Genomic DNA, 12892 nt, shown 5'->3' on the forward strand with positions numbered 1-12892 from the left:
AAAGTAAAATAAAACAAAATAAAAAATCACGACGTTTCGGAAGCAACACAAGCCTCCGTCTTCAGGTGGAACCGTCACAGCCACGACAGCTGTATCAAGTAAATGAGAGATCACAAGAAATACTACCCCGTATATATAATGGTTGAGGGGGGAAGGGCCAGGAACGGCACACTTTTTATTAATATGGTAAGGTGAGGCTTAAGACTAAGAATAGACTGCATAACAAAGGACTGAGCCTTTGTTATGAAGAGGTGCGGTTTGTAACTAACACCTAGCATACATAACATAAGTGTTTATTTTTTTCACACTTTGTAAGGGCGAGTTCAGAGGAAGCCAGAGTCCAGACCCGCACCTTGGCTCGTTCGAGTCAGATAGCCTCCCCTAAGGTAGTTGTAGCCGGAGGACCCCAGAGCATAGCCAGAGCAGTGTATCTAGGCTGTGTACCTAGGCTGTAACAGGGTATCAGGACTGTTGGAGTGTTGTATTGTAATAAAAAAGTTACCTCTACAAGTGTCTCCGGAACCCATTACACATGTACACCAAGCACTCAGGATGAATGGATATTCTGACTGCACAATCCGCAAAGCTGTCTCCCCAGCCATGGGGAGACAACCATTTGATGACTAAATCAAAACCATCACCTTGCCATACATAGCAGGGTTTACCAAAAATATTTCCAAAATCTCAAACAAACACAGGATCCAGGTTCGTTTCAACACTGCAAGGATGGGTGGTGGTTGAGGCTTGCTGAGGAGATGGAGTCTGCCTCAGTGGCCCGCGATCATTTAACTCCATCAAAAAAGTAACCTGCAGCGCCACACCTATTACCATCATTAGGGGAAAAAACGGTGATCCAATTTCCGACCCCCAGGAACAGGTTTGCAGATTTGCTGAGCACTTCTGTGAGGTCCTGAGGGAAGGGAAATCTCTCAGCCAGGAAAACACCTGCTGAGGCTGCGGTGCCTCAACTATTGGAAGAAGTCACCCCCTGTGAATGGCTGGCTGAGGTGCCATCTGTTGAGGAAGTACTGAAGGCGATCCGGAGTCTGAGATCAGGAAAGGCACCGGGCAGAGATGATCTCCCAAGCGAAATGCTGAGGGAGGGTGGCGTTTATGCACAGACTGCCCTATATGACATCATAACAACAGTCTGGACCACTGGATGGGTTCCACAGGATTGGAAGGATGCCCTGGTGGTCCCCCTCTTTAAGAAGGGGGACCGCACAGACTGTAACAACTACAGGGGCATCTCACTCCTCAGTGTGCCAGGAAAGGTCCTGGCAAGGATTATTCAACATCGCCTTGCTAGGCACGCTGAGGAGAGGCTTGCGAAGCCCCAATGCGGTTTCAGGAAAGGGCGGTCCTACACAGAGGCCATATTTTATGTCCGTCTGCTACAGCAAAGGTATAGGGAATTCCAACAAGACCTATATCTCTGCTTTATTGACCTGGTCAAGGCCTATGATACCATTAGTAGGCCTGGGCTCTGGATTGTTCTTCGTGCTTTCGGAGTCCCTGACCCTCTGCTCACGATCATTAAGGACCTTCATGATGGTGAGTGGGCCCGGGTAAAACTACGTGGCCGGGAGTCAGAGCCTTTCCCTGTACACCTTGGGGTGCGACAGGGATGTCCTCTGGCTCCCACATTATTTAACATCTATTTTGACCACGTAGTTCGTGAAGCCTTCAATAGATGTACCGGGGGAATTTCCATTTGGTACAGATATAATGGAAGGCTGATCAATGCCCGGGTGCGATCAAGGGATGGCTCCCTATTGGTCAACCACGTTATGTATGCCGATGATTTGGTAATAGCTGCTCATTCAGAAGAGGAGTTGGAGACGCTGCTGCTGAGACTGGAGCATGCCACTAAGAGGTGGGGCCTTCCCATCAGCCCCACCAAAACCAAGCACCTGCCTGTGTATTTTGTACCATCGGACACTCCACCCCCACAACTCCCAATCGGTTGATGGGGCAGTAGTGTCTCTCTAGGTGTGTCTCTCTGTGTGTGTCTCTCTCTCTGTCTCTTTGTGTGTGTGTCTCTCACCAATTGGTGATGGGGCAGTTGTGGAAAGAGTGGAGAGTTTCCCATACCTTGGCAGTGTGCTCATGACCGGCTCCAGTTTAACAGCAGAGGTCTCACTCCGAATCAATCAAGCGGCAATATATTTTCATCGGTTGCGTAACGCTGTGTGGAAGCTCCCTGGTCTGTCGCTCCGCACGAAGCTTCAGGTCTTCTCGGCCACAGTCATTCCCTCCCTTCTCTATGCTTGCGAAACATGGATCCCCCTAATGGAGCATCTTTGCCGGTTGGAAACATTTTGTCTGGCCTGCCTACGATCCATCCTGGGTTTAACCAGGCTAGTTTGTGTGAGGAGCTCACAAATCCTTGAAAGATCTGGGCAAAGTCCCATCGGTGAGCTCCTCTGGCAGGTAAGGTTGCGTTGGCTGGGTCATGTAGCCCGTATGCCCAACCACCGCATGCCTAAACAGTTTTTGTACAGCTGGATCGAGGGGGCTAAACGGGCGCGGCACGGGCTAGAGAAGAGATGGAGTGATGTGGTACAGGAGGACGTGGAGCTGAGTGGACTTGCCGATGACTGGGACCAGCGGTGTCAAGATCGGCCTCTGTGGAGGAGGCTCGTGAAGGACTCTACTAGGCAGTTGGAGGCAGTCGCCCTCCAGCAACAACGGAGGGCGGAGGAGCGATGCTCACAACAACGAGCGGAGCGCCGGGTGGCTAAAGCACAGCAAGTTGGCACAGTAGGGGGCACAGGTGGTGCATCAGCCAGTCATCTCGGTCATCTCAGTCAGTCGGCCCGTGGCACCTGGATCTGCCCCGTGACCTCCTGCCAGCGGGCGTTCGACACTTCACGTGGCCTGAAGGTACACATGGCCTGGCACAAGCGTCGTGGTGACATCACCACCACTTAGTGGCGAATGGCGGTTGTTGTTGTCTTTGTGTGTGTCTTTCTCTATGTGGATGTCTCTCTCTGTTTGTGGGTTGTCTCTCTGTGCGTGTCTCTCTTTGTGTGTTTCTGTGTGTGTGTCTCTTTGTGTGTGTGTGTCTCTCTTTCTCTCTCTGTGTCTCTCTCTCTCCATGTTTATCTCTCTCGTTGACATGCTGGTCTCTCCTTGTAGTTGCTCTTGCGGATTTTTTGTTCTTGTTGCCCAGTTCTCTGACATTGACATGCTAATCTTCTCATTGGCACAGCCCCTGGTTGCTGGAGCCGTCTCACATTGTCGTGCTAATCTCTTACATTTACGTACAAATTCCATCTCTAGCTCCGCCCACTTACCCTTGGGTTGAACCCACCTAAAGCCACATTGACATACCTATCTCTTACATTTACGTACAAATTCCATCTCTAGCTCCGCCCACTTACCCTTGGGTTGAACCCACCTAAAGCCACATTGACATACCTATCTCTTACATTTACGTACAAATTCCATCTCTAGCTCCGCCCACTTACCCTTGGGTTGAACCCACCTAAAGCCACATTGACATACCTATCTCTTACATTTACGTACAAATTCCATCTCTAGCTCCGCCCACTTACCCTTGGGTTGAACCCACCTAAAGCCACATTGACATACCTATCTCTTACATTTACGTACAAATTCCATCTCTAGCTCCGCCCACCTACCCATGGGTTGAACCCACCTAAAGCCTATATAACCTCGTGTTGCAACAGCTCTTTCTCCTGCGTCAGCAGTTCTCCTGCTGTGTTTGTCTCACTTGATGACGGTTGCTTGTGTTGCGATCGAAACGTCATTATTTTAAAACTTAAGCGTTACTGTATTTACAAACACAATGGAATATTGCAGGTACTCTGATATTGATACAAACTTTCTCCTTTCAAGATATGGCAAATTGATCCATTTCATTATAAATTATATCATTGCATTAATATGATCATAATATAAACGAAAGGTCTAGTTGACCGTGACATACAGTGAGGGAAAAAAGTATTTGATCCCCTGCTGGATTTATACGTTTGCCCACTGACAAAAAGATGATCATTCTATAATTTTAATGGTAGGTTTATTTGAACAGTGAAAGACAGAATAACAAAAAAAAATCCAGAAAAACGCACGTCAAAAATGTTATAAATTGATTTGCATTTTAATGAGGGAAATACGTATTTGACCCCTCTGCAAAACATGACTTAATACTTGGTGGCAAAACCCTTGTTGGCAATCACAGAGGTCAGACGTTTCTTGTAGTTGGCCACCAGGTTTGCTCACATCTCAGGAGGGATTTTGTCCCACTCCTCATTGCAGATCTTCTCTAAGTCATTAAGGTTTCGATGCTGACGTTTGGCAACTCGAACCTTCAGCTCCCTCCACAGATTTTCTATGGGATTAAGGTCTGGAGACTGGCTAGGCCACTCCAGGACCTTAATGTTCTACTTCTTGAGCCACTCCTTTGTTGCCTTGGCCGTGTGTTTTGGGTCATTGTCATGCTGGAATACCCATCCACGACCCATTTTCAATGCCCTGGCTGAGGGAAGGAGGTTCTCACCCAAGATTTGACGGTACATGGCCCCATCCATCGTCCCTTTGATGCGGTGAAGTTGTCCTGTCCCCTTAGCAGAAAAACACCCCCAAAGCATAATGTTTCCACCTCCATGTTTGACGGTGGGGATGGTGTTCTTGGGGTCATAGGCAGCATTCTTCCTCCTCCAAACACGGTGAGTTGAGTTGATGCCAAAGAGCTCCATTTTGGTCTCATCTGACCACAACACTTTCACCCAGTTGTCCTCTGAATCATTCAGATGTTCATTGGCATACTTCAGACGGGCATATATATGTGCTTTCTTGAACAGGGGGACCTTGCGGGCGCTGCAGGATTTCAGTCCTTCACGGCGTAGTGTGTTACCAACTGTTTTCTTGGTGACGATGGTCCCAGCTGCCTTAAGATCATTGACAAGATCCTCCCGTGTAGTTCTGGGCTGATTCCTCACCGTTCTCATGATCATTGCAACTCCACGAGGTGAGATCTTGCATGGAGCCCCAGGCCGAGGGAGATTGACAGTTCTTTTGTGTTTCTTCCATTTGCGAATAATCGCACCAACTGTTGTCACCTTCTTACCAAGCTGCTTGGCGATGGTCTTGTTGCCCATTCCAGCCTTGTGTAGGTCTACAATCTTGTCCCTGACATCCTTGGAGAGCTCTTTGGTCTTGGCCATGTTGGAGAGTTTGGAATCTGATTGATTGATTGCTTCTGTGAACAGGTGTCTTTTATACAGGTAACAAGCCGAGATTAGGAGCACTCCCTTTAAGAGTGTGCTCCTAATCTCAGCTCGTTACCTGTATAAAAGACACCTGGGAGCCAAAAATCCTTCTGATTGAGAGGGGGTCAAATACTTATTTCCCTCATTAAAATGCAAATCAATTCATACAAATTTTGACATGCGTTTTTTGGAGTTTGTTGTTGTTATTCTGTCTCTCACTGTTCAAATAAACCTACCATTAAAATTATAGACTGATCATTTCTTTGTCAGTGGGCAAACGAACAAAATCAGCAGGGGATAAAATACTTTTTCCCTCTCTGTATCAGTGTTTTTATATCTGAATACAAGGCCATTTTTAGAGTACGTCTTGACACGACAACATCCTTAAATGTGAAGCTGCTCATATAACTAGCTCTGATGACAAGTACAGGCACGTGTGCGTTTGTGATATTTTCTACATTCAGTCACACCACTGCTCTTACTACCTGAGTACTACTCTGGCCATGTAGCAGCTCTAGACATTGTCAGTGTTCAAACGGACAGCGCCGTTACCGTTCATTCCTGCAGGACATTTCCCCCTTCAAAGCCTAACCCCTGCAGTCCCTTCAAGCTTTTGCAGAAATTGTCTTTGTAATATTTAATGTTGTTCCCTATGGGGATGTGCTATTATAATGGAATGGGTATTCTAACAATCGTGTTTTTCCATTTTTCCAGCTATTGTAATAGAAGTAACCCGTATCAATATCATACAATTCGATTTTTCATTTAAATACATTTTGTTAACAAGGGGAGTCCTCAGTAACCCATAGAAAAGTAAGCATGTTTGATTTATAATTTATTTTGAAGTCATATTTATATTTCGTGGTGGAATGGTGGCACAGATGTTAGTGTGTTGCACGATGAACCCAACGACCTGAAATCGATTCTGGCCCATGGTTAACATCAGTGGCAAAGTGGTATCCTATCTCCATCCTCCCCCTTCACCAACATGTTACTGATCAGTGAAGTATGGTGTAAAAATTGGTGTGGGGAGACTTTCATACATTTGTGAATTGAGAATGGCTTGAATTTATTTAGTTTAATTATTTTATGTTGACCTCCAACTGCGGTATCATATTTATACGAAGTACATTCGAATGTAAAAGCATGACAAGGCAAATCGTACACCAGTTTTATTGTAAGATATGTGAAGCTGCAAATATGCAAGTTCTGCAATGAATACAAAGACTTCAAAAAACCTACAATACATGACATGTTAACTCTTATAATGAATTATAATGTATTAATATTTAGTACATATATAACTGTTACATTTTCTTTGAGGTTGAAAAAAATGACATTATTTTAATTAAGACCTCGTATCTGTCATATTTTGTTCACAATCAAAATACTTGCTTCTGGTATGCCAACTGCTGAGGATAACATTGTGGTTTATGCAGGTCTTTGGAGCACGTTGTTGTACATTAATAATTAATTGAAGGTCACCTGAACGTCGTTGGCGGTATGACCGATTCAAAGTTTAGATTAAGCCATTTTGTTGGTACGTGACATTTCGTGAAGTTCTTGTTGGAGAAACAGATGTCTCAGGCCCAATAGCAGATCAGTGGCAATCCAGGAGCGGTACACAAACATCTTCATCAAATCTGTCGGTGCGTTGGCATACAATATATATTTTTAAAAATCCGCAAGCCAAAAGTCCAGCTCATTTGCCCATATCTTAAATGCTCATCTGATATCTCTAGAATGTTATTTTTCTCCTAGTGTATAAAAATGGACAGATCGAACGTAAACCTAGCCCAGGCCAAATACGGCTTTGTACAAAATAGGGTCCTCGCGCAGGAGCTGCAGCAGCCAACTGGGAGGTGGTGCATCTGGGTGCACGCGCGCCCCTCTGCCTCATCGTTGAGTGCCCATTAAAGTCCCGTCACCATGACTGTGAGGGGTTGGTGTTTGCTGGATATGCTGCCGTCTCTGCGCAGGTGCTGCGGAGTGTAGCTGGAGCAGGGGACCGAGTCGCCGGGGTCCACGCCCCCCACCGTGGGGAAGTAGGCGTGGTGCAGGATGGGCAGCTGGATGGAGAGGCGGCGACGACACCTGGCATGGGAAGGAACGAGGTATTGTTTAGCAGCGTTGTTTTTCTCATTTGTGACCGGCTATTTGGTCATCGGTAAAGTGGGAGGACAATGCAGCTATGTTTTCATGGGATCCCCTGTGAGTATCTGGCCACTTTAACCGTGCAGTCACGTGGAACAGCATTCGATAAAAAAATATTGCCACGCTTATCACTTCCAGTTATATACACTGTTACTGATCGTACAAGGGTCTGTGCCCACACATGGTCATCATTGGTCTGACTACGTTGGTATGATGGGCACGAATGATGATGATATCTCGCCTGGTATGGAGGAGGTCGTGAGTTCGATCCCGACCTGACGCCTGTATTTTAGGAGTTTGCATGTGCTCCCTGTGGTATTGTGGATTTTCTCTCTGGTTTTTCCCTCCACATTTAGAAACATGCGTTTATAGTATTCGGCTGCTATAAATTTCCACATGACAAGCCACTTTGTTGAGCTATCATTTGTGGCCAGGTTCGCTTCTGAAAAAGAACCGTATAGCTCAGTGGGCCTTATCTGGTCAAATAAAAAGTTTAGTTTTGTAAGGTACACGTAAAGGTACAGCCCAGCCTCCACTAGAAGGAGGGTATCTAAAGCCCTCGTAGCGAATATTTAACCTACTTTTTCAAACTGGCAAGATGTATTGGAATATGTGTGAGTACCCACACTTTACCCCACCACGCAAGATCTGCTGATTTACCTCTTTTTAAAAAAAAAAAGTAAAAACTTTGATTTACATACTGCAAAACATCACTTCAGTGAAAACACATACACTCATATTTGTTGGTGTTTTAATATCTGTATCTATATATATTTTATTAATTGAGATAGGTATTTTGGCATGATGTTTTTTTAAGTGTTACATTTCTTCACCATATATATCAATCTTGATTTAATATATGAATCACTCGAGCTCTTGGCAAAAGGCATTTTAGTCTCAATGAGCTGTTCCCTGATTCTAAATGAGACTTTTGCATGTTAAACTTTTTATATCGTATGTAGCCAACCGTGCGAATCATTCCAAAAATAAAAGATTTTCTTTAAAAATATTGGCTTTTTCAATAAAGGTTTTAACAAAAAATTATCAACCATTTTAAAAACTGGATTCACCATCTCACACATTTCCATCTCACACTACATCATCCCCCCCATGAATAAAAACACAGCCGTCCCGGTTGTAATCATACATAACCTGTGCGCATGCAACGTGACAACCCCTAACACAACTCTATAGTGTCTAGTGACCGACCCCTAACTACAAGACAATCATAAGGAGTGACCATGAATAATAACAAGAACAAGGGAATGGGGAATTAACGAAAAATGACGCGTCGTGAACGAGTATGTCTAGCAGGCCCGTCCCCGCAGATAGAGACAGGTCCGCTCGAGTGTGATGAGTGGTCCGCTGAGGGAATCGCAACACTCCATCCATGGTCCTTAGGTCCTCCGGCCCTGTCCGTTGCGGGAAGAGGAGTTGTTGGAGCCGTAGGATGGATGGGGCAGGATCCTTCTGGTCCTACGGCGGCAGTCGATGGCAATGTGTCCCGCACAGCTGCATTTGTAGCAGGTATGGTAGGGGTGCCCGGTCGGTTGGTGCAGCCTGGGGCGCTATTCCCGCACTTGCGGGCGCTGCGCGGCATCCCTCTTCTCCAACCCATGGTCTAAGGAGGCACCCCGGTGTGCGTCCGCGTATGGCCTCGATGCGCTGGCCGCCACCGCCGGCCGGTCGTTGAGGTCGAGGTGTATCTGGATGCTGCAGGCTACTTCCAGTGAGGTAAAGTTGTCATCCTCCGTCACCGCGACGGTGACCCCCAACTCTCGAGCCACGGAGAGAAGTCGCCCCAAGGCGAGAGAGTCCAGCGCTTGGCTGTCCATTTTCTGAAAAGCCACGTGCCCCAGAGCGAGGAGAGCACTGCGAAATGCCAACGGCGTTTTGTTCTCACCCCTTCATCGCAACCGGAATCTTCAACGCACATTAGACGGGAGGTCGTAGATAGTGGCCATCTCGGTGTAGGCGCACGTGAGGGTCGCTCTGTCCGCCTCAGGGATCGTGGAGAAGGCGGCAAGTGAGTCGTCGTCGAGGGTTGTGGGAAGAGCTCAGAGCGCTTCGGCAGGTGTCCATCCCACGGAGATGTAAGCAGCCTAGAACTGATGACAAAAGGCCATCCAATCGCCCTCTGCAGCTACAAACTGGCGCACCAATGGCAGTAGTCGAAGCCTGAAGGCGTCCTCCAGCTTGGGAGTCTGCAGCTGCTGCTGCCAGCGTGAGACAATCGCGTAAAATGGCAGATGCGCGGAGCCCAGCTGCAGCCTCCAAAATGGCGGACGGGTCCGGCACTCCCAATGCCTCGGACTCGACAGCGGCGGGAAGCGCGCCCTGGAGATCGGTGGTCAACACGGCCGTCATCCGCTGGAACAGGTGAGCGGCGGCCGACAACAGCCTCCTCAGATGACCAGCGATGTCCAGCCAGCTCTGCAGAGGAGGCGGCAGGGTTGGACTAGCCACGGTCTCCTGCTCCGACTGCAGCACGTTGTCGGAGCAGCGGCTTGAAGCCCCGGCAACCAGAGCCGTTGGAGGGCCGACGTCCTGCACCACCTCATCGTCCAACGACGCAGCAGGTGGGTTTCTTCGTTTTGACGCCAACTTGGACATGATGGCGAAGGTTCGTTGGCACTTCTAACACCAAATGTTGTGTCTTGTAAAATCATTCAGTCGGACACGTTGTGAGCGAAGCCCTATTCTTGCACCAGTTGTAGGCACTCCTGTCTCTGTCTATATGGTCACTTTTGTTAACCAACTTCCCCTGTCTACCTTACACCTCACTGACCTGCCTGCTGGCAGCTCTTCCTCTTAGCAGCTCCGCACTCACAGCTCCGCACACAGACAGCAGCTCACACAGGGCTTGCACGCAGCTACGCTCACACAGAGCTTGCACACAGCTGTGCTCACACAGAGCTTGCACACAGCAGCACTCACACAGAGGCTTGCACCCAGCTTCGCTCACACAGAGCTTCGCTCACACAGAGCTTCGCTCACACAGAGGCTTTGCTCACACAGAGGCTTCGCTCACACAGAGGCTTCGCTCACACAGAACTTGCACGAAGCTGCACTCCCTCCGTGCCCCTGCCCTCGCCCACGTTCCTTCAGACCCACTCATTCGTCTGATCTGGGCGGGAGGATCAACCATCACCCGCCCGGCGACTCGTGAGGGTTGAGGTCCATCCCTGGCTTGAGCGGCAGTGGCGAGATGTCTTCACCTTGGTCCCAGCAACCCGAACTCTCGCTCCGACCACGTGGTCCCCGGAAGCGTAACGCAGTGTGCATGCTGACGTCACGCATCCCCCCCCCAACCCTCCGCGAGTAAAGTGCCATACAAATGTGTTGCAGGTCTAAGGCGTTCTTCGCGCAGCATTGCTTTATTATTTCAGTCGTTAACTGCCGTACGCACCCTGTGTACCAATTAACTGGTGTGGTGTGTGAACATCGGCACTGGGGAGACAGAGGCGGCCGGGCGTAGTGAATCTAAGTCCCGGGCGAAGCCGGGGTAGTAAAGCTAGTACTGCATATATGGGAGTGGGGAAATATATATGATATATATATATATAACAAACAAAACATAATCTGCTAAAAAGGACACTTAACAGCAAAAAGCTGTTTAAATTGTCTCCCGAAAGGGAATTAAATTAGAGTATAATCAAGGTAACCTGCTCTAGTTTAACCGTTGCCATTACATTCCAGAAACAGGCCCTTGAGCTCCCTTCTTGACCAGAACTGCACTCTAATACTCCTTGGCTCAGGCTGAGACGGCCTAAGAAATATTCATGATGCCACGTTACCAACGTGGAAGCATGTCACTTGTGCTTCAGATTTTTACCGTGTGTTAATAAAATGTACATTTGAAAGTGATGCCGACTTTATTGAGGGCGATATTGGCACGTAATATAAGGATTTAAAGTCCAACTGTCAAATAAATGTCATTGTCATCCGTAATGTCATTACTTTGTTTATTTTCCCTCCAGTTGTAGAATGTTTATTATTCTCATACCACGCACATCTCCACAAAGAGTCGTGCGTGGTTAAATATCTGTACACCACTTCTTAACTATGGGATATTAATACATGGTCTCCCTACACCGTGTTAATCATAGAAGTTGTTTGACCATACTTCTCAACCCCGGTCAGTGTGGGGGTAGCGAAAAAAATATTTATAGGGCCCGAAATCGATGAAAATCTATTACAAAACTGCTTGCCCATCAATTGATTATTTTAGATTACGTAAATTACTACACATGCACATGATATACGAGGTATGAACACATTTTTTATGTTTAGATCGACATGAACCAGGGAGACAATGTGATGACGAATAACGAGATGGACAAAAGAGGAAAAAAAATCGTTGCAGACCAATGAAAGCCGAATACTCACAGTTGAGATGAGCTACAAACACACAGTAGAAGAGAGACTAAAGTACAAGAAAGACAGTACACCACTCTGAGACAGTATACAAAAGACAGTAAAAAAGAAAGTACTTACAAAAGAAAAAAAACACAGCTTGGATGAAAGATTTAAGAAATTAATCACCACCCCTTGTTGATGCAATGCATCAAATCGCCGGGTGATCGAATTACATTGTTGCGGCCCTAATTTCGCAGAAGAGCCTGGTAACAGGTCTCTAACGTCATCATTATTTTTTTGCCAGATTATTTTCTTCTTTTTAATGTATATGACATTTTACCTCATATTTAAAAAAAATTGGGAAACTCACAAATACAAATATTGAGCACACTTAAAATTACAAAGTTAATATATGTATCTATGCAATGTGTTTATCCTGACACCCACCGCCTGGTTGTGGAACTACTGCTTATATATGTGTAGTGTAATAGCGCTGGCTGGTGGACAGCAGCGGCAACTGTGGTGGACAGACAGGACACACGCCGGTAAGGACGTGCACGGTGTATTGGCAGACAAGAGGAACTAGGGCACCGGTCACGGAGGAGCCGATCTGGAGTGCCCTGGAACCTGCTAGTGGGTTCGAAAAGGGAGGCGTGGTCAGGGCGGAGCCAGGCCGCGCTGATAGCATAAAAGGAGCTGACAGCGGGAGCTCGAGGCTGCCGTTTCTGAGAGTGGACTAATCTCGTCGTTACTGTCGTCTCGTCGCTGTCGTCGCTACCGTCTCCGCTAAATATTGCGCTATGAAGCATAGTAGTTGGCTATCTCAGTCAGTGCCGTCAGTATTAGACGGCTGGTGTTGTGTACAGGCTAGGCTAAGCTACTGTGGAGAGTGTGTGGACGAGACCATGGAAGTTGTTAATAAAGAAGGTGTCTCCTATAAACACTCTCTCCGAATCGTTGATGCTACATATATCATGCCACTGATTTTTGTTTATTCCCTCCGTAAAAAAAAATTGTGTGGAAGGTTTTGTATACAGCTGACAATGCATCACTTAGACATCCCAGCTGCATCCTAAAATGTGTCGATTGTGTCGAAAAAATAATGATATTCAGCCACAACATAAATATCCTGATTTCTGTTT

At 47.0% G+C, this 12892-nt stretch overlaps 1 protein-coding gene across 4 annotated transcripts in view; it reads right to left on the bottom strand.

The window, feature by feature from the left end:
• Positions 1-5353: 5353 nt before the first annotated feature.
• LOC133345158 (gamma-aminobutyric acid type B receptor subunit 2-like) overlaps positions 5354-12892 on the bottom strand; it is a 137300-nt gene continuing 129761 nt past the window's right edge. For all 4 annotated transcript variants that reach the window (XM_061555679.1, XM_061555678.1, XM_061555677.1 and 1 more), the window contains one exon: positions 5354-7331. In XM_061555679.1, the coding sequence (XP_061411663.1) occupies positions 7151-7331 (181 nt within the window). In that variant the 3' untranslated portion in view covers positions 5354-7150. The remainder of the gene's footprint in view (positions 7332-12892) is intronic.

The sequence above is a fragment of the Lethenteron reissneri genome, chromosome 21 (genome assembly GCF_015708825.2).
Source record: "Lethenteron reissneri isolate LAM-NWPU_2019-01 chromosome 21, ASM1570882v1, whole genome shotgun sequence".
Taxonomy (NCBI): Eukaryota; Metazoa; Chordata; class Hyperoartia; order Petromyzontiformes; family Petromyzontidae; genus Lethenteron; species Lethenteron reissneri.